General features: G+C 40.2%; 1 protein-coding gene and 1 long non-coding RNA gene across 5 annotated transcripts in view; one reads left to right on the top strand and one right to left on the bottom strand.

Annotated features, from left to right (window-relative positions):
- LOC103098470 (uncharacterized) overlaps positions 1–22,564 on the bottom strand; it is a 65,872-nt gene that overhangs the window by 15,598 nt on the left and 27,710 nt on the right. The gene's annotated exons all lie outside the window — the stretch shown is intronic.
- Positions 1,894–22,440, top strand: LOC103097851 (neuropeptide FF receptor 1-like). 4 transcript variants are annotated; one of them, XM_056806486.1, is made up of 6 exons: positions 1,900–2,009; positions 14,074–14,489; positions 18,706–18,909; positions 19,186–19,339; positions 20,118–21,280; positions 21,908–22,440. In XM_056806486.1, the coding sequence occupies exons 5-6, from the start codon at positions 20,183–20,185 to the stop codon at positions 21,926–21,928; spliced, it is 1,119 nt and encodes a 372-aa protein (XP_056662464.1). In that variant the 5' UTR covers positions 1,900–2,009; positions 14,074–14,489; positions 18,706–18,909; positions 19,186–19,339; positions 20,118–20,182; the 3' UTR covers positions 21,929–22,440. The 4 variants fall into 4 exon arrangements, with proteins under 4 accessions (XP_007498450.1, XP_056662464.1, XP_056662462.1 ...); XM_056806484.1 differs by having other exon boundaries at positions 20,118–22,438; XM_056806485.1 differs by having other exon boundaries at positions 14,074–14,340; positions 20,118–22,438.

The following is a 22,564-nucleotide window of genomic DNA, read 5'->3' on the forward strand; positions in this document are numbered from 1 at the left end:
ATCATTTCTTACATCACAATAATATTCCGTTATACATAACAATTTGGTGAGCCATTCTTCAATTGATGAGTAATTCCATCAATTTCCAGGGGTTTATGTCAAAACAAAAAGTGCTTTTGTTAGCATGTTTGTTCACATGGGTCCTTTTCTTGTTTCTTTGATATCTTTGGAGAATAGACCTAATAGCAATATGCCTAGAATACCATATGTTTTTACCTGAAATGGGGTTAGAAGAATAGATAGGGATTTCATACAGTGGGAGAATCAGCATTATTATTGCTCACATTTTTATGGGACTCAAAGGCTTACACAGTATTTTATTTTATTTTTCCATAGCAACTTTTTTTAAATATTTTATTTGATCATTTCCAAGCATTATTCATTAAAGACAAAGATCATTTTCTTTTCCTCCCCCCACCCCCCCATAGCTGATGCATAAATCCACTGGGCATTACATGTTTTCTTGATTTGAACCCATTGCTATGTTGATAATATTTGCATTAGAGTGTTCATTTAGAGTCTCTCTTCTGTCATGTCCCCTCAACCGCTGTATTCAGGCAGTTGCTTTTCCTCTGTGTTTCTACTCCCACAGTTTATCCTCTGTTTATGAATGGTGTTTTTTTTCTCCTAGATCCCTGCAAATTGTTCAGGGACATTACACCGCCACTAATGGAGAAGTCCATTACATTCGATTATACCACAGTGTATAATGTTCTCTGTGTACAATGTTCTCCTGGTTCTGCTCCTCTCGCTCTGCATCACTTCCTGGAGGTTGTTCCAGTCTCCATGGAACTCCTCCACTTTATTATTTCTTTTAGCACAATAGTATTCCATCACCAACATATACCACAATTTGCTCAGCCATTCTCCAGTTGATGGGCTTCCCCTCGTTTTCCAGTTTTTGGCCACCACAAAGAGCGCAGCTATGAATATTTTTGTACAAGTCTTTTTGTCCATTATCTCTTTGGGGTACAGACCCAGCAGTGCTATCGCTGGATCAAAGGGTAGATATTCTTTTGTCCCCCTTTGGGCATAGTTCCACATTGCCCTCCAGAATGGTTGGATGAGTTCACAACTCCACCAGCAATGAATTAATGTCCCTACTTTGCCACATCCCCTCCAGCATTCATTACTTTCCTTTGCTGTCATGTTAGCCAATCTGCTAGGTGTGAGGTGATACCTCAGAGTTGTTTTGATTTGCATCTCTCTGATTATAAGAGATTTAGAACACTTCTTCATGTGCTTATTAATAGTTTTGATTTCTTTATCTGAGAACTGCCTATCCATGTCCCTTGCCCATTTATCAATTGGAGAATGGCTTGATTTTTTTGTACAGTTGATTTAGCTCTTTATAAATTTGAGTAATTAAATCTTTGTCAGAGGTTTCTATGAAGATTTTTTCCCAGTTTGTTGTTTCCCTTCTGATTTTAGTTACATTGGTTTTGTTTGTGCAAAAGCTTTTTAATTTGATGTAGTCAAAATTATTTTATTTATTATTTTACATTTTGTGATTCTATGTCTTGCTTGGTTTTAAAGTCTTTCTCCTCCCAAAGGTCTGACATGTATACTATTCTACACAGTATTTTATTAACAAGAACACTAGAAGGTGATTAGCACAAACATTTCCTTCTCCATTTTGCAGATGAGGAAACTGAAATCCAGAGAGCTAAAGGTTGTCTTATTCAAGGTCACAAGAGGTAATTGACAAAGTCAGGGAAGCATCAATTCCAGGTGAGAACAACCACATAGCCAGAGGGCCTCTTCAGTTTCCCCATCTGCAGTTGGTTGTCCTTCATTTTAGAAAAGGACCAATAACATCATAGTGGGATATTATGACTTGCACATGAATTAGATTTAAGTGAGGCAGAATTGTAAAGTCATCAGCCTCACTCTCTCTCCCAGAGTTATTGAAGTCCCCGTAAGAGAAGCATCAGGACAACTAAAGGTGGTTCAGGAAAAAGTGAATGACCCTTGGCATCTTCTCCTTCTGTGTCCATCCTTGAGCACAGGTATGAGAGACCATTCACTCTGTGATTAACCCTGAGCTCAATTGGAAAGAATAACTCCCCAGGTGACAGATGCTTTAGTTTTGGCAAGGGGATGTCAGAATTGAAAGGAACCTTAGAAATTACTTAGCACTGAAATTCTTAACTTTTTGTATGTTTTTTAAATGTTTTTTAATGTAATGTTTTTTTTAATTTGTAAAGTAAAATACACTGAATCAAGTTATTGGATTTTTTTTAAAGTTCACAGGCCCCAGGTTAAGAACCCATGAGAGTCTAACCACCCCATTTTACAGAGGGAGACTGAGGTCTCCAAAAGCTAAGTGGCCCCCCAAAGCCAAATCCATACAGATAATAAATAAAAGAGCCAGGCTTTGAATCCAGGGCTTTAGACTCTAAAATCTCTTTTCCTGACATGAGATGTGGTTATTGTCAGGCAGGGAAGGGTTGGAGATTGGGGTTGTTCTGCCATTCTGGATTTGGGATGTACTTTGGGAGATTAAAAGTCAATAGGGATGGGCAGCTAGGTAGCTTGAATGGATGGAGAGCTAGGCCTAAGGATGAGGGGTTCTGGGTTCAAATATGGATTCAGAAACTTCCTAGATGGGTAACCCTGGGCAAGTCACTTAATCTCAATTGCTTAACACTTACTGCCCTTCTGTCTTGGAACTGATACTCAGTATTGATTCTAAGAAAGAAGATAAGATTGTTTTAAGCCTGTGGGAATGGTGATGAATTTTTATTTCTTTGGTGAGGAAATGATTAATTCTTATTACTATCTATCCTATAGAAGTTGTCTGAACTTTGGAGATATTTAATGAACATTCATGGGTTCTTTCCCTTTGGTGAAAAGGGTAGGGATTATATGGTATCAATTTCTCTTTAATAAAAAAAATTAGCTATGAGAAAAACTATGAGAAAAAAGTTACTTTTTCTTGGTAATAATAACAGATTACACCTTTGTAAAGACATTACCAGGATGGAGAACTGTGGATGTGGAATAGTGAATGTACTGTCAGACATGCTTTGTAAATTAATATTGCTGGATCTTCTTTCTCTCTTAAAAGCTTTGTTATGAAAGGATGAGTGGTTGGGGAGAGGAGGGAGGAAGCTTATATTTAGAAATAAAGATGATTTAAAAATAAAATTTGTCAATAAAAACAATATTAAACATAATAAACGTTAGCATTTATACATCGCTTTTGAGTCTGCAAAGTACATTACAAACATTATCTCATTTTGTCCTTATAACAATCTTGGGAGGTAGGTGCTATTACTATTCTTATTTTTGTTGTTTTTGTTCAGTCATTTTTCAGTAGTTTCTGACTCCTCATGACCCCATTGGCCTTTTCCTTGCAAAGATACAGGCGTTGTTTGCCATTCCCTTCTTCAGCTCATTTGACAGATGGGGAAATGAAGGCAAACAAGGTTAAGTGACTTGAGCAGTCAATTAACATAGCTAGATTTGAACTTAGGAAGGTGAATTTTCCCAACTCCAAACATGGCATGCATGGCACTGTGCCACCTAACTGCCACATCCCCATTTTGCATATTAGGAAACTGAGGTAAATAGAGACTAAGTGAATTGTATAAGGTCATCCATCTAATGAGTGTCAGGCCTTTCTGAGTCCAGTATTCTATCCACTGTACCAATGAGATGTGTATTATCTCGTTTGAACCTCACAGCAAATCTTCGAGATGGGCACTCCATTTTACAAACTGTCCAGTCTTACATGTCATCTCTAATAGAGGAGGGAGTTGAGCAAGCAGCACTGTCTGCCTGACTTCAGGGCCTGAACATCTAGGCCATTCTGCCCAGATGACTCAACCTCCCGAGTCCTCAGTTTTCTTAAGTTTAAAATATCTAGATCTTTTTGCCAACATTTGATTTTGCTTATAACCCCAAAGCTATTGGGGAGCTCAAGTAAAATTGAGAATATTAAAGAATACAAAGAGATAATGTGTAAGGAAGGCACAGACAATAATTTCCTTGGAACTTGGAACTACAAAGGTGAGGAGAGATTTGGTTCCTGGAAAGGGCAGAACAGGAGAGAATAAAGTTCCCTAGCTCAGAGTTGCAAAAGGCTAAAAGAGCTCCAGAATGTTCTCAGTATTCCCTGGCTTTTGCTGAGCTTGTTAAAGTCCGTGTCTAAGTCTAAATCATCAGCAAAATGGAAGTAGACCCTGGGCAGCTGGCTCTTCTGCCAATATCCATCACAGAGAGCAAAGGCCAACCTGGTAGCAAGAGAGGCTCAGGCTAAAAGCTTATAGCCAAGCAGTTTCTCTCTCTCTCTCTCTCTCTCTCTCTCTCTCTCTCTCTCTCTCTCTCTCTCTCTCTCTCTCTCTCTCTCTCTCTCTCTCTCTCTCTCTCTCTCTCTCCCCGTCTCTGTCTCTTCTCTTCCCTCTCTCACTTGTCTTTCTCCTCTCTCTGTCTCTTTCTATTTGTCTCTTACCTCTTTTCCTTCTCTGTCTCTTCTCTTCTCTTTCCCCTCTCTCTTCCTATCCTCCTTCTCTCTGTTTCTTTCTTTATGCCCCTCTTTCTCTCCTCTCTCCCTCTCCTTTTCCCTCTCTGACTTTGTTTCTCTCCTCTTTCTATCTTTCCTCTCTCTATTTGTCTCTCCCTCTCCTCTCCTCCCCCTTCCTACTCTCTATCTCTCTTAAATATAAGTTTGATATGATGGCTAATTAGGATAGCTATCAAGGAAAACATAATTGGTGTCACAGTATTTAGAACTGGAAGGGATGTTATGTTCAATCCAACAAGTGTTACTAATCACTTAATATAAGCAAGATGTGAGAAAAAAGGCTGGCCTCTGGGCCCTGAAGGCTAGAGCTCAGGTCCAGCCTCTGACACATACAGTGACAGAGTGCCACAGTCATTTCAATATATGCCTCCATCCCACTACCACCTAACGAGAACGAACAAAAACAGTTCAACAAAAGCAATCACCCTAGATGCCAGGCTAGATAGGGTATGCAATATTTAGTACCCATAGTCCTCCAGCCATAGTCCCTACCCCACTTTGAAAGGTCAGAGGTCTATTGTCTCATCTGTGTTTCAAAGTGAAGATTGATCATCACAAATTTTCAAAGTTTGGGTTGGTTTTAGTGTATCTCTGGGAGAAATTAACAGTTTAGAAAAGATAGAGTCCTTGCCTTCATAGAACTTACAAGCATTATAAAGGATTGACCCTTTCCTCTACCACAACTTCAATTTTTAATTAAAACAAATTTCCAATAGAACTATACTATTTTTCATGTTTTTCATGTTTTTTCTGTACCTCTACAACATGATTACTATGGAAACATGATTTGCATGTTCATACACAGATAACATGTAAAATTGTTTTGTCTCAGGGAAGGCGGGAGGGAGAGAAAGGAAGAATTTGGAATTCAGAGTATTGAGGAATGAAATTTTTTGCATGTAATCTGGAAAAAAATTTTTAATTAAAAATTGCTTTTTACTATTATGGACTTGACAAATAGTAATAATCGAACATTTCTGTATACAAAGAATACAAAAAGAAAATTGCATATGGAAACATGATTCTCCACCACATCCATAGCTTGGGTTTTTTGTTTGTTTTTTATTTCTTTGGGGATTCTGATTCTTACCCTGTTTGTGGTACTGTAGAAGAGTCCCCTAGGAGCATTCACTTTGTGATTGGTTAGGAAGGGTATTCAGAGGTCTGAACTTCTGCTCCTTCTAGGCCACCATCTTGACTCCCACTCCCCCACTTATTTTAAAATACTTATTGGCATCTTTTATTTTTATATCATCTTTATTTTTGAATAATAATAATAGCTATACATTTATATAGATTACTATGTAAGATTTGCAAAGTATTTTACATATGTCTTCTTATTTGATTTTTCCAACAATCCTATAAGGTAAGTATTCTAATAATTCCCATTTTACAAATAAGGAAACCTACAGAGAAGTAAAATTACTTGCCCAGGAAAGTATGTGAGACATTTTAATTAAGGCCTTTTTTTTTACCCCTTACCTTCCATTTTAGAATCAATATTATATATTGTTTCCAAGGCAGAAGAGTAGGAAGGGCTACACAGTAAGAGTTAAGTGATTTGCCCAGGGTCACACAACTAGGAAGTGTCTTAGACCCTATTTGAACCCAGCACCTCCCATCTCTAGACCTGGCTCTCAATTCACTGAGCACCTAGCTTCCCCTGGAACACTTCTTGACACTGAGTCCAGCCAGCCTCCTCTCCATTCTATCATCCACTTGCCTCATGTATCTCTCCTTCCTCCAGAACATATATTTCCCTTCACGCTTGTTTAGCAAAGAATCTCATGTTAAAAACAACTTCAAAAGAACAAAAAAGAAAGCAGCTTAGCTAATCCAATCATCCCAGCTGTCCTGTGCATCTGACAATATTTTCGATGTTATAATCTATAACCATGGTCCCTATCTCTGCAGACAAGAGAGGGAGGGACATTTTCTCAACACTGTCTGTATTCAAATTTGCCAGCCTTCTCACCTCACAGAAGAGAACACTGAGGCCCAGAAAGGCAGAATGATTTGCTTGAGTTCACATGGGTAAGAGCAGAGCTGGGTTTCAAATCCAGTTGCTCCAACCCCAGGACCAGTAATCGTTCCATTATATCATGCTCCCTCTTCCTTATTTTATGCCCATTCTCTCCTGTGGGCATCATGCCCTTGACATTTCTGTCTGGATTTGTCTCAGAGATCTCACGGCTGCTGCACTCTAGAGGATGGTTCAGCTTCTGGCCTCTTATCTTATCCAAATTACTGATACCTCTTGAGAGAAATCTCTCAATTTCCTTTGGTCTGCAGAGAGCAACAAAATCAGCAGAGGGCACTCCAAACACAGCTTTCTGGATTTTCCTTTAGCAATGTGGTTTTGTTTTGTTTCTAACTGGAAACTATCATCATTAATAAAAATAAGCATTTATATAACACTTTAAGGTTTGAAAAGTGTTATATTAATTCATGTGATCCTCAAAAAAATCCTGGAAGATAGGTGTCATTATCATCCCCATTTTACAGATGGAGAAACTGAGAAAAAAAAAACAAGTAAGTGGCCTGGGAACACGTGAGTGTCTTCAGGCCCCCCTCTAGACACTGAGAGTACAAAATCAAGATGGAAATGTCCTTGTCCTTTAGAGGGGAGATTGTGTGTATGTTCATGTTCATGTGTGTTTTTATACAAAATAAATATTAAGTAATGTTGAAGGGCAAAATACCTGGGGAGATCAGGAAAGTCTTTACGTAATTTGGTTCTTTTTTTTCTAAGAGGAAATCTCAGGGGTCCAAATTCCTTCCAGCTCCCAAGATTAATTTTTGAGGCTCACCTTGGAAAGGGAAAGGGATTTGAGACAGAAGCCAGCTGTTTCTTTTCCCATCCACAGGCAATCTCTATACACACAATAATAAGAGTTTATGCTTATGCAGTAATTTATAGCTTTTCATAACAACTCTGTGAGATAGGTACTATAGTCAGTCAGTTAACTAGCATTTATATAATACTGAGAGTACAGTTATTATTTGTATTATATTATTATATATAATTTATTATATTATATTTTTTATATCATCATAGAATACCTAGAAGCTCTTATTCCTATTTTAAAGACTGAGGAAACTGAGGCACATAAGTGAAGTGATTTTTATCACACAGTTAATAAGAACCCAGGTCTCCTAACTCCACATGCAGTATCCTTTACAGGACACTGCTATCTTTCAACCAGGCAGACACTAAGGATATATAATCTCAGGAATACAACCTTCCCTGCCCCTCTATCCCATTCATCAGTTCCTGAAATGCTTTTAAAAAAAAATCATTTCCTTCCATTCTCAGGGATAGTGAAAGAAAACCCCCTGGACAAACTAGTATTGATTTCAGTTCATACTAAGGCATGGGGGGGCTGATATCTGTTGCTACTATTATTTCTATTATTATTTTCTTGCTATCACTATTTCTTGTGTTATTTTAATTGCTATTGTTTTTGGTATTGCTATTATAACAGCTATTGATGAGCAAATTGAACACTGGGCAGAAGTATAAAAAGATAAAGTGAAAACCTAAGGGTTTTGAGGAGGTTGAGTTGAATACATTCAAAGCCTGGAAGGTGATAATTGAAATAATTAACATATCTTTGATATTTGGGAAAGATAAGGTACTTAAGAGTATGTAAGATGTCTAAAGTACCTAAGATACTGAAGAACTTTATTCCTATTAGAGCAATGAAAAGGAATATACAGAAAAAGAAGGAAGAGATCTAATTAAGCTGGGCTGAAATAAAAAAAGATGAATGGGAAAGAGTAGAAAAGGAAAGATACAAGAGGGTAAATTACCTCTCATTAAGAGGCACAAAAATGGCAATTACAGTGGAGAAGGGGGATGGCTATGCTTAAACCTACTCTCATTGAAACTCACTCAAAGTAGAACCAATACCCACACTCATTCAGCTAGAGAAACCTACCTTACACTAGAGGGAAGTAGCAGGGTAGGGGGAATAATGGAGGGGAAGATGGACAAAAGAGAGGGTGAATGGGGGGGGCATCAAAAACAGAACATCTGTGATCAGGGAAAGGCTAAAAAGAGAGAAAGACTAAAAAGGAGGAAAAGACAATGGAGGAAAAGACAATTAGCAGTCATAATGGTGAATGTGAATTGGATGAACTCACCCATAAAGTGAAAAAAAAAAAGATTAAAACCCAGAATACTACTAAATGATGTCTCTAAGAAACACATTTCAAACAGGTAGACATACACACATTAAAAGTAGGAGTGTGGAGTAAAATCTATGAGGCCTCAGCTAATGTGAGAAAAAAAAGTAGTGGTAGCAATCACCATCTCAGATAAAACAAAAGTAAATTTAATATAATCAAAAGGGATAAGAAGGACATTATATCACGATAGAAGGTACTTCAGACAATGAAGCAATATCAACATTAAACATAAATACATCAAATGGTATAGCTTCCAAATTCCTATAGGAGTTGTATCTGTTACAGGAGAAATTGATAGTAAAAGGTTATTAGTGGGAGACCTCAACCATCTCCACTCAGAAGGAGATAAATCCAACCAAAAAATAAACAAGAAAGAAGACAAAAATCTTAAACAAATTACTAGCAAGGAGAATACATTTTTATCAGAAGAATCATACACTATGATCAGGTGAGTTTAATAGCAGGAATGCAGGGATGGTACAATATTAGGAAAACCATCAGCCTACTTGACCATATCAATAAAAAACCCAACAGAAACAAATGATTCTTTCTTTCTCTTTCTTTCTTTCTTTCTTTCTTTCTTTCTTTCTTTCTTTCTTTCTTTCTTTCTTTCTTTCTTTCTTTCTTTCTTTCTTTCTTTCTTTCTTTCTTTCTTTCTTTCTTTCTTTCTTTCTTTCTTTCTTTCTTTCTTTCTTTCTTCCTTTCTTTCTTTTTCAAAAAAAATTTGTCATCCTTTTATTGTAGAAAAAAATGAAAAGACATGGGACTAACAATAGGACAGTTATGTGGATGGGAAATTGGTTGCCAAGACCCAAGTGACCGTCATTACTAGTTCAATGTCTCTTCGGAAAGAGAAGACTCTAGTGATAGGTTTGAGGGAACTCCGCTTGACACTGTGTGAATTTTTTTTTAAGAATATTTTCCCACAGTTACATAATTCATGATTCCCTCCCCCTCACTCCCACCCCCTCCCAAAGCTGACAAGTAGTTCCAAATGCATCATTATTCAAAATCTACTTCCATTGTATTCATATTTGCAGTAGAGTGATCTTTTAACATCAAAACCCTAATCATATCCCAGTTGAACTACATGATTGATTATATGTTTTTCTTCTGCATTTCTGTTTCCACAGTTCTTTTTCTTTTTGTGGATAGCATTGTTTCTCATAAGTTCTTTAGGATTGTCCTGGGTCCTTGCTGCTAGTAGAAAAGTCTATTACATTCAATTGTGCCATAATATATCAGTCTTTGTGACTAATGTTCTCCTGGTTCTGCTCCTCTCACTCTGCATCAATTCCTGGAGGTCGTTCCAGTTCACATGGAATTCCTCCAGTTCATTGTTCCTTTCAACACAGTAGTATTCCATCACCATCATATACCACAATTTATTTAGCCATTCCCCAATTGATGGACAATCCCTCGTTTTCCAATTTTTTTTTACCAAGACACAGAGCGTGGCTATAAATATTTTTGTACAAGTCTTTTTCCTTATTATTTCTTTGGGGTATAAGCCCAAAAGTGTTGTGACTGGATCAAAGGGTAGGCATTCTTTTAAAGCCATTTGGGCATAGCTCCAAATTGCTCTCCAGAATGGCCGGACCAATTCACAACTCCAGCAGCAATGTATTAGTGTACCAATTCAGCTACATCCCCTCCAACATTTTCCTTTGCTGCCATATTGGCCAGTCTGCTAGGTGTGAGGGAGTACCTCAGAGTTGTTTTAATTTGCAATAAATTATTATTTCAATAGATGCAGAAAAAGCACTTGACAAAAAACAACATGCATTCCTCATAAAAACACTGGAATAAATGAAACCCTCCTCAAAGTGGTAAATGGCACATATCTAAAACTATCAACAAGCATTATCTTTAATGGAGATAATCTAAAACACTTCCCAGTAAATTCAGGGGTAAAGCAAGGATGTCCATCATCACCACTATAATTTAATATTGTACTACAAATGGTTGCTATAGTAATGAGAGTCAATAAAGAAATATAAGGAATTAGAATAGACAACAAGAAAACAAAGTTATCACTAGTTGTAGATGATATAATGGTATATATCACAGGATACCCAATAAACCAAAAATATATCATCAACACTTTTATTTACTACCAATAAAATCAATAAGATAAAAAGGAAATTTCATTTAAATTAACTCTAGACAATATAAAATACTCAGAGTAAACCTACCAAAACAGCCACTATTTGAACACAATTATAAAACACTCTTCACACAAAGAAATTCAGATCTAAACAGTTGGAAAATCATTAATTGCTCATGGATTGGCTGAACCAATATAGCAAAAATGTTAATCCTACCTAAATTTATTGGCTTATTCAGTATCCTACCAATTAAACTACCCCTCAAAATTTTTATAGAACTAAAAAAATAACAAAGTTCATTTGGAAAACAAAAAGGCCAAAAATATCAAGGGAATTAATTTTTTTTTTAAAATATGGAGGAAGGAGGCCTGGCTGTACCAGATCTCAAACTATCCTATAAAGTGATAGTCATACTCAATCATCTGGTATGTGCTAAGAAATAGAGTGGTAGACCAATGGAATAGATGAAGTATTCAACATATGACAATGAATGTCCATAGCAACTGTGAATTTAAAAATCTCCATCTTGTTTGGTCTAGCACTCAGGATTGTGCACACCCACACTACACAGGCATGTGCTAGTCAATGACAAATCAGAAATAACTGACTGCCCACCTGTGTCCTAAGCCAAGCTTGAGCCACCATTGGCACTTGTGAGGCACAGGAAATGATGTAGGGAACAGCCTCTGGAATTCACTGACTTCCTGTGGACAGAGCTAGGCAGCAGTCAGTTATTTTGTTTTGTTCTTTTTTTGGTTTGTTTTTTTTCTTTTTGTTTTGTTTGTTTTTTTCTCTTATCCTCAAATTATTGTCATCTCTAAATTGATTATGTTTTTATGATCCTTTGGGGAAGTCCTTCTTCCCAGAGGATCAAACGGGGGATGTAAAAATGGAGACTTGAATCCAGGATTTCAATCCCCAGAAGTTCTTGCTCCACTTCCCCAGAATGCTTTGGAATATCACTGAATTCTCACCTGGGCCAAGATTGAGATGGGGTATTTAACCTGATTGGAAAGGTTTCTGGGGCTCTTTTCTCTTTCTTACTTCTGCTTGGGAGCAGACGCGGCTCTCCACCTAGTAGGCAAGATGTGAGTGGTCATGAATAGGTTCTTTGGGCCTAGACACGTGCCTCTCTTGTATTTTCTTTATATTTTAATCTTCAACAAACCTCTAAAAATATAATACTCTTTGCAGAGAGAAACTAATTTCTACCTGCCTCAGCTTCCCCCCAAATTTTAACTCTTACACAACTGAGTGTTTAATAAACCCAAAGATCCAAGTTTTAAGGGAAAATAACTTGCTAGTTGACAAAAAATGCTGGGAAAAGTGGAAAGCACTAAAGCAGATACAAGGCATTGACCTACATGTCACATCATAAATGAAGATAAAGTCAAAATGGATACTTGATCTAGAAATAAAAGGTGACATCATAAACAAACTAGGGGAACATGGGAAAATATACCTGTTATACTTATGGATAAAGGAAGAGTTTATGACCAAGCAAAGCACATAAAACCATATGAAAATGAAATAATTGATCATTTTTAATATATTAAATTTTAAAAGTTTCACACAAACAAAACCAATGCAACCAAAATTAGAAGGGAAGCAACAAATTGGGAATAAATCTTTATAACAAAAAACCCCCAACTCTGACAAAGGTCTAAATAGTCAAATATATAAGGAACTAAATCAATTGTATAAAAAAATCAAGCCATTCCCCAATTGATAAATGGGCAAGGGACATGAATCAGCAATTTTTAGATAAAGAAACCAAAAGTATCAATAAACACATGGAAAAAGTGTTCTAAATCTCTGATAATCAGAGAAATGCAAATCAGAACAATTCTAAGGTACCACCACACACCTAGGAGACTGGCTAACATGATAGCAAAGGAAAATAATGAATGCTGGAGGGGATGTGGCAAAGTCGGGACATAAATGCATTGCTGGTGAATTGATCTAAACATTCTAGAAGGCAATTTAGAACTATGCTCAAAGGACTTTGAAAGACTGTCTGCCCTTTGATCCAGTCATACCACTGCTGGGTTTATACCCCAAAGAGATGATAGTGAAAAAGACTTATACAAGAATATTCATAGCTGTGGTCTTTGTGTTGGCAAAAAATTGGAAAATGAGGGGATGCCCTTCAATTGGGGAATAGCTGAACAAATTATGGTATATTTTGGTGATGGAATACTATTGTGCTCAAAGGAATAATAAACTAGAGGAATCCCATGTGAATTGGAATGACCTCCAGGAATTCATACAGAGTGAAAGGAGCAGAACCAGGAGAACCTTATACACAGAGATGGATACACTGTGGCACAATTGAATGTAATAGACTTCCCTACTAGCAGGAATGCAATGATCCAGAACAATTCTGAGGGATTTATGAAAAGGAACACTATCCACATTCACTCTTCTGCCTTGGAACCAATACGAAGTATTGATTCCAAGACAGAAGGTGAGGGTTTTAAAAAATAAGATAAAATCTTAGAAAGTTGACCAGAGCACTATGAAGTCAAATGAGGTGTCTAAGTTCATACAGCCAGGTTTATATCAGAGGCAGAACTTTTACTCATATTTTCCTAGCTTTGAGGCTGATTTTCTATCATGACAGCACACTTTTTTTATATAGAAGGGAAAAAAGTAAAGTCAGAAACCAATAATAATGATAATGACAACAATAAATAATAATACAAAAGGAACCTACGATTCCAATAATCAAAAAAACGATTTGGCCAGAAGTGGGATGGTCATCATCAATAAGAATGCTGATTTTGTTCTTCAGTCCCAGCTGCTTGATAATCTCTCTGAAATAAAATTCTCTCCTGGGCCTAGTCACTTCCAAAACCCCCTCTTTCCCAGACTTCTCCTAGATGTGGTTCAATAATAGCACAGGATAGGCAACTACAATTACCAATTTTAAAATCAGCCTCACCTCAAATTGGGTAGTACCTAACTTTTTTAAGCTGGATTGAATGTATTCCTTTCTGTCTCCAAGTGTTGAAATTCCCTTTCTTCAAGGTCCAGCTCAAGTTGCCGTTCCTTCATGAAGCTTTTAAAACATTTTAAATTTAGTTTGTTTTTTGTTACATTTCAAGTTCTGAGCTATCTCCGCTTCCTCCTCACTCTGCACTAGAGAAGGCACTATTTGACACATTTACACACATATATCATATAGTAGTAGTAGTCTCTCTGTAACCGAGGATGATTGTCTTTGTACGTTTTTATCTATGATAGATGAGTGTTGTGCGTGAAGGAGATTTAAGTGGAAAAGTCGATGCACAGAGACAGTCCCACTCTCTGGGCATTGGAAGCCTGGGTCCAGTGGCACGAAAAGTCATTACACCTGGAGACTTCCTCAGCTGCATTGGATGGCCATGTTGTCCTTTGTGCTCCAACACGCCCTAAACACTCCACAGTGCTTTGCTGCATCACCATCTCAGTCATTGAACCTTTGTATTGGTTTCTTCCATCTGTTCGGCCAAAGCAGTCTTCACATGCTGGGTGAGCAAAGCCCTGGTTCACCGGGGGTGGAGGACGACCTGATGCTATCCTCACAAGGTTTAGCCGGCCTATCGAAGCCATTGCCTGGGGTGTGGCCACCGCCACATGCTATCAGCTACTAGGAGCCACAAGTGAGAGCAGGGTGTCAGGTGAGGGTCAGAGGCTGGAGAGCTGCCCTAGAAGGGCATGACAAGCGCGCCATAACAGAGATACTACCCCTCCCTGAGCACCCCATAAACCCCATATATCATATATATATATGTATAATATATACACACCATATCATGCACAGTTCTATTTATCAGTTTAGTTCTTTCTCTGCAGGTGGACATTCATAGTGATTCTTCCAACAATATTGCTCTTGCTGTATACATTTTCTTGGTTCTGCTCATTTCACTCCATTATTTCATGCTGTCATGAGGGCTTCCATGATTCCATTACTTATATCCTAATGCAGTTATTTTTCTTTTGTCAGGTCCTTTACCACTCTCACATTCTACTTTGTATCATATTTCTTTGTGGACATCTTTTCTTCTTCATTAGATTATAAACTCTATGGGGAGAAGAATGTGTTCTTTTTTCATTCCTGGATTCCTAACACATAGCAGGATACCTGGTCCATAATTTATGAAGGGCGGGAACAGGAAAGGGGAGGGAAGGGAATAAGTATTTATGTGATGACTAACAAAGCTAGGGGGCAAAGTGAATAGAGCACCAGGTCTGGAGACAAGAAGACTTGAGTTCAAATATTGTCTTAGACACTTTCTAGCTATGTGACTCTGGACAAGTCACCTGACCCTGCTTGTTTCCTCATATGTAAAGTGAGTTAGAGAAGGAAATGGAAAGTCATTCCATTATCTTTGCTAAGAAAACTTCAAATGTGGTCACAAAAGTTGGACACAATTGAAAAATGAGTGAATAACAAAAATGTATAAGGACTGGAGAGACAAAGACAATGAAATGATACTTGTGCTCAAGCTACAATCTACAGTCAGATACAACTGAACAATAGTGCCTACAATGTGACAGGCATGCTGAGTGTTTTTACAAATGTCATCAAATGAGTTCATCACAACAACCCTGCAAAGCAAGGGTGGTATAATAGATACCTTTTTAAATGTATGTTGAATTCAATTGAATTAAATTCTGATTATTTCTAAGCCAGAGCTGTTAGATCTCTTTTGGGTCCCAGACCTAATGGTTTTTCCCATCTTGCATTTTCTGCAAATGATGTTTGAGATTCACCCTCATGTGCACCCAACCAATCAGAAAGCTTCCCAGGATTGCAACTAATAGAAGCTTACATTTATAAAGCATTTTAACTTTGCTAAGTATTTTACTCATATTATTTCATGCCCGGTTGTCCCACACACATTAATAAAAAGTCATTTCAAACATGAACTAGATTCTTCCCCCAGAGGGAAAACCAAGTAAAGACAAAATAGGTACAGTGTTCTTATCACTTCAAAAATTAGAGCAATTCAACTCAGACAAACAATTCCTTTCCAGAAAGCAAATAAAATGCATGACATTTTAAAATGAATTAAATAAACTGCTTTTAAAACTCCTTGCTACACCTCAACCATTCAGTAGCAGTTAATGAATATGTCTGCCTAATCTCAGGGGTTCATCAAATCTAGGAGAATCCAGACCCAACATGCTGTACTTCATCCATATCCCTGATATGATCTCTGAATGAGCCTGACACAAGATCATGAAGTACCCAACTCAATTCAACAAAAATTCAGTAAATGCCTTCTATGTGCCAAGAATTGTACTAAGTACAATGAATATAAATACATAAGTGAATCATTCCCTACCCTTTAGGATATAACATTTAACTGATCCATACAAGGCCACAACACCAAGAAACACTCCTGGATATTGGAAGTCCTCCTTTGGCCCCATTTTCTTTCTGCATAGTGATAGTAGAACACAAGTGGTGGATTTGTTTGGGATGGATTTTAACTCTCCTCCCTACCATGATCACGTCTATCCCCAATCTTCAGGTATTTGAACTTCTCCATCCCCAATCTTCAGGTATTTGAACTTCTCCACTGAAGCATGTTCTTTTTTTTTTTAAATCCTTACCTTCTATCTTAGTGTCAATACTGTGTATTGATTCTGAGGCAGTAGAATGGTAAGGGCCAGGCAATAGTTAAGTGACTTACCCAGGGTCACACAGCTAGGAAGTGTCTGAGGTCATATTTGAACCTAGGACCTCCTATCTCTGGGTCTGACTCTCAATCCACTCCCACTTAGCTGCATGTTCTCCTGGCATGTGAGAGAGGAGAAAGTAACTTCAAAAACTAGGAATTCATAAAGCCTAGCAATGGACTTTCCGCAATCTACTTCTTTCATTTGCCAAGAAGGCAAAAGATCTTTCTGATGTGGAAAGAGTGCTGGAAGTGCAGGTTACTATTGTTGTCCTGAACTCACAGCTTGGGTTAAGTGACAGCATCACTAACACTCCCGTCTCCTGCAGGAATTTATTTCATTGATCATTACTCCTCTCTCATCTTCAATTCTCCCAATCCACTGCTTTTTGTCCTATTCACCACACACATATTGAATTCTCCTCTATCCTTAAAAAAAAAAAAACTCCCCTTGGCCCTGCTATTCCCTCAATTTATCATGTGATAATTCTTTGTACCTTTCTTCTTATGCCAAACTTCTGGAGTCAGCTACGTTTGCTACTTCTACTTTCTTACTATGCACTCTCTTCTTATCCCCTTGTACTGTAGCTTCTGGCCCCATTACTCTACTGAAATAGCTCTCTCTAAAGTCACCATTGACTTCTTAATTGTTAAATATCATGATCTTTCCTCAGTTCTCTTCTGTTATCCTTGATACTAGTGACTAGCCCCTCCTGAAAAGTTTCTCCTCCCTTGAACATAAGATACTCTATAATGTGGCCTGTACAAGAGAGGTAATGATTCCATTGTACTTTGCCTTCATTAGATAGCAGTTGAAGTTTTCTGTTCATTGAAGGGTATGGCATTTTAGGAAGAAGTCTGATATTTTGAATAGTGTCCAGAGGATATTGAACAGGGTGGCAAAGGGCCTTGAGATCAATCCATAAGAAAAGCATTTGAAGAAACAGAGGTTTAAATCTGGAGATTAAAAGACTTTAAGGCAGGGATATAATTAACAATTTTTATGTAGTGCTTACCATGTACCAGGTACTATGCTAAGAACTTTACAATTATTATATCAAATTATCTCTCTCTATTTATCTCCACATCTACATATAACTTCTATGTTCCAGGGGCTACCACCTTAGACCCTCTTAAATTCTCCATATGGATTATTACTTGGGACTTTTAATTGGTCTCTGGGCCTCAAGTCTCTCCACACCTAAATCCATCCTTCACATAGCTCCCAAAGGAATTTTTCTTAAACACAGACCTAACACACTGACTTACTTAATAAATTTTATTGGGTCCTTATTGTTTCTAGGATAAAATATAATTTTCTCTGTTTTGATCCTAAAACCTTTCACTGCTTACTTCTTTCTTTCTGGTTTCCTTATACTTTACCTCCTTCCCCAGAATTGTTATTGCTGTTGTTATTGTTCAGTTGTGTCTGACTTTCATGACCCCATTTCATGTTTGTTTTTAACAAAGATACTGGAATGCTTTGCCATTTTCCTGTCTGGTTCATTTTGAAGATGAGGAAACTGAGGCAATCAAAGTGAAGTGACTTGCCTATGGTCACATAGATAGTGCTTGAGTTTCGAATTTGAGCTCAGGAAGAGGAATTTTCCTAATTCCAGACCCAGCAATCTATCCACTGCACTATCTGGCTGTCCCAAACACTACAGTAGCAAAACTGATGTTCCCTCTACCCCTTATTCTTGACACTCCATCTTCCATCCTATAGACTAGCCATTTGTATTCCCCAAGCCTAGAATCCTGACCTCCACTTCAGTTTTTTCAGGGCAAAGGCCATTACCATCTTCTACATGAAGGTTTTCCTAATCACTGAATTGTTAGTGCCCTCCCTCCCTAAACTAGATGTCCTCTGATGTCCCTTTCAACTCGACATTCTGTGAGTCCTCTTGATTCCCCCTCCTGCCTATATAACCACTCTTTCAATCTATGATGGTTTGTCTTCCTCTTCTAGTCCTCCCCACATTCTCTCTTTTGATAACATCATCCTCGTCTATGGCTTCACTTATCACCTCTATGCAAATGCTTCCCAAATCTATGTACTGAGCTTCAATCTCTCCCCTGATCTCAAAATTTGCTTATAGGACACCGCCATTTAGTTATTCTCCTCCCTCCACAACCTCAAATCTAACATGTCCAAAATTGAATCTCTCCCCCTCCCTCCCAAGTCTGTCTCTTGTCCCCTTTTTTGTAGGAGGGAGACGTTGTGATTGGAGTTGGTGGGCACACGGGGAGTTACCAACAGCAGTTGTGAGTCTCTGCAGAAGCTGCAGGCAAAGGGAGGTCGGTAATACTTCAGGTGCCATTCTCCTCTGCAATCAAGAGAAGAACCTGGATATCGGCTTTGAAAATTCTTCAGAGCGCTCTCGGAAGAAAGGAACGAATCTCCTCTTTTGAGGTAGAGGTAGCTGGGACAGTGGCAGGGATGGAATTGGAGGGAGCTGAAGGGAGAGGGAGCTCAACTGAAGGGAGAGGGAGCTGTCCCTTCAGTACTAGCGATTGCGGTTTAACACCAGCGCCAGCCAGTGGATTTTGTCAAGGGAGATGGCTGGGGCTGCAGGGAGAATGCCCCGGAGTCGGGGAGTGGAGGGGGTGGGAAGAGACAGAAACTTTCCTTAACCCCAGGCATTAAAAGAGCTCTCGACGCAGTCCCTTGTAACCCTCTTTCTGGCAGGTTGGGAAAGGCAGTGACGCGGTTCCACCCATAGAAGCTGCGGGTGACTGGAGCATAAGTTGTCTCCACCTCACCACTCTTCCTCAGCCTTCAACTAGGGATCGCCTTCCGAGGCAAAGCGCGGTTCCTATTCAGGAGCTACCGGAATGAATAGGTGAGCTGATAATCCTTGGGAGGACCCGGGTGGAAAGGTAAATAAAGAATAACTCCCTGCTCTAGGAAGTCGACGAATTAGGTGTCTGGGAGGACTGGAAAAAAGACAGAATGCCTGAGGAGACGGAGATGTCAGAGACTGTGGCAGCCGGGAAGAGAGAATACCATAGTGGGGACAGCAGGGAAAGAAAGAGTGTCGTAGGTGAAAGAAATGAATGATACTTCCGTCCTGTGTAGGGGGAGGAAGGATCTGGAGCCACAACCTTTAGGAGATGAGGGGGAAGAAAGGAAGACTTGATGATACTTCCATACAGAATGATGAATGATAGGGAAGGATGGGAAAATAAACCCTTCAAGGAAAGAGTAAAGAACACCAGGATGGGAATTGGGGGGGAGAGAGTAAGGGGGTGGAGAAGAGATTTTTTAAAAAACCCAACTCTTCCCCACATCCTCCTCAGAAGTTGGGAATTACCATTCCATAGTAGGAAGGAAAAGTAAGAAGCTGGGACAGAGGACATACCTGAGTGAGTCAGCGTTCGGAGAGGCCCTTTCCTTCCCACGTCACAACCCCCAGCATATCCCAGCCACCCTCAAAACCTTCTTGTGCATGCCTCTTGGTAATCTACACCACCCTATCTCCAGATCCATAGGTGATCCCCAGCCCAGAGGCAAGAGTTAAGGGGCGAGAAAATCCAGAGCTCTTCAGAATGAGTTTGGAGGGTTGGTTTGCCAGGGTAGCTTCTCGGGGTACTGGATTCCTGATCTTCATCCTTTCCTAGGCTCGAACCAAACTTCTTTGGGCCCTGGAGGACAGCCCGGACCTCTTAAATACACCAACTTTATTATGGATACCACCTACTTTACCTCCTCCGCTAACGGAGAGAACACTACCCTGCAGGCAATGGCCAGCAACCACAGTTTGGGAGAGCTCAGCTGGGAGGAGCTGGAAAAACTACTCTTCTTTTTCGCCAAAGAGCCGGTGGCCATCAGCCTCACAGCACTCTACCTGCTCTCCTTTTCCGTGGGGCTAGCTGGCAACACCGCGTCCCTGTGGGTGCTGTTGGCAGGGGAGAGGCGCAGGGCAGGACGCTCCGGGACAGCTCGGGAAGGCCCCAGTCCCACTCGCCGCCTGTTGGCCAACCTGGCGGTGTGTGACCTCTTGGTGGTGTGCATCTGCATGCCCTTGACGGTGGGCAATGTGCTCTACAAGGCCTGGGTTTTCGGGGACTTCCTGTGTCGTGCCGCGCCTTTCGTGCAAGCGCTAACTGTGGCCGCGAGTGCCCTGAGCCTCACAGCCATCAGTCTGCACAGATACTATGGCGTCCGGCGGCCTCTGCGAGCCCGGGCTTCCTGTACCCGCGGTCGTGCACTCGCCACCATCCTCTCTGTCTGGGCAGTGTCGGCTGCTATCTGTCTGCCTTTGGCTTTTGCCAACCGGAGAGATGAAATCGAGTTGGTGGAGGGGCTGCCGCTGGCCTTCCCCATTTGCCGTGAGGTGTGGCCTGGGGCACGTCTGAAGCAAGCCTATAGTTGTCTTCTCTTCGGATTGCTCTACTGCTTGCCGGTGTTGTTCAACCTGGCCTTGGGCTGGCTGACAGTGAAGAGACTCCAGGATCCACCAGGACCCTGGGCTCGAGGATCCCAGGAGGGTGAAGGGCCCTGGCCAATGCTGCCAGCCCTCCCTGCTTCCAGGCTGAAGGTGAGGCAGCGTGTGGCTCACATGGTAATGGCTCTGGTCGCCTTGTTTGCTGTCACCTGGCTGCCAATCTACCTGTTGGATATCTGGATCGACTTCCATACACCGGACTGGTCCCACGGGAAGCCTACCACAGCCTGGGTTCTGCAGCTGAGGCCTTTTGCCCAGTGGCTGGGCCTCACCAACTCCAGCCTCAACCCACTCTGTTATTGCTTCGTGGGCAGCCTGGCCCGCACCGCCCGCCAGGTGAGACGCCGCTATCGCCAGAGGCTCAGCTCCCTGTTCAGACCCTCCATCACTGAGGGAACTCCCTTGAGGGAAGGGGGCACTGAGACGGAAGGCAGAGATGAGGGGGTTTCTGTGCAGGAGGCTTCTAGCAAAAGCAAGGAGAAAGTTCCCTTTGGCCATTTCCCACCTCTGAGCAAGCCCTTGGACTAGAGGACCCAGTGAAGCTCCAGACCTCGGAGAGTTCTCTGCAGGGAAAGGAACTGGAGGAGAGATGCTCTCAAAGTCGTGGAATCTCCATGACCTCCTATTTGTCTACTGCTTTCTCTCCTTCGGCCATTCTTTCCCTCTGGTAAATTTAGTCTGTGTCTAGGTTCATACTTGTCTTCTCCTTAACTAGCCAGAGCTTCAAGGGAGTGTGGCATGTGGTTGAAGGTGAGGCTTGATGGGTCCTGGGATTGAGAAAGCATGGGAGACACCTGTAGAATATTTCTACTTTGTATAAAGTGGGGCTTTTTCCCATCCTCTCCATGTTGGCCCCACCTCTAGCTTGGTTGGGACCTCTGATACCAAGACATTCAGACAGTTTGAAAAGGGAAAGTGGGACACTGGGTTTGACAGATGCTTCATGGGTTCTCTCTCTTGTAGAAGACGGTTCTGAAGTCCTAGTCTGCCTCTAGAGGGTTTGGGAAACCTGGAAGGGAGTAAATGACCCCTCTAATCCGCCCACCAAACTATTTGGAGCCCTAATAAGATCCTAGAACAATGGTGCAGTCATTAATAAAAGATCCTTTGTGACTCTTCTCTGCTCAAGTACTGAACTTATGGGGAGAAAGGCTGATAACCCTCCAGAGCAGCACAGGAGTGATCACTTCTCTGCTCCAGGAATTGGGGTGGGGGATGTTGGTAGGAGGGTACAGTGAAAGAAGCCTTGGTCTCAAATTCAGAAGAAAAGGTGTCAAGCCCCCACACATCCATTTACTAGCTTGTGACTATCAACAAATCACTTCCCTGATCTCAGTTTTCACATTTGTAAAAACTGGAATGCCTACCCCATAGATTATTGGAGGGAGAATGCATTGTAAAACCTTAAAGCTCTACAGAACATAAGTTACTATTATGAAGAGCAAAATCCAAGGGACTAGTAGTTCCTTATAAACTCTTTGAGAGGGGCAAATTGTAAAAAGTCGCATGGCAACTCCATGCTTTCAGGTTGATTTCAGAATCCTGTTGTCATATCAACACAAACTCTAATTAGTGGCCCAGGATGTTAATGCTGGAAAAGACCCTACAGGCCATCTAATC

Source organism: Monodelphis domestica, chromosome 7 (assembly GCF_027887165.1).
Source record: "Monodelphis domestica isolate mMonDom1 chromosome 7, mMonDom1.pri, whole genome shotgun sequence".
Taxonomy (NCBI): Eukaryota; Metazoa; Chordata; class Mammalia; order Didelphimorphia; family Didelphidae; genus Monodelphis; species Monodelphis domestica.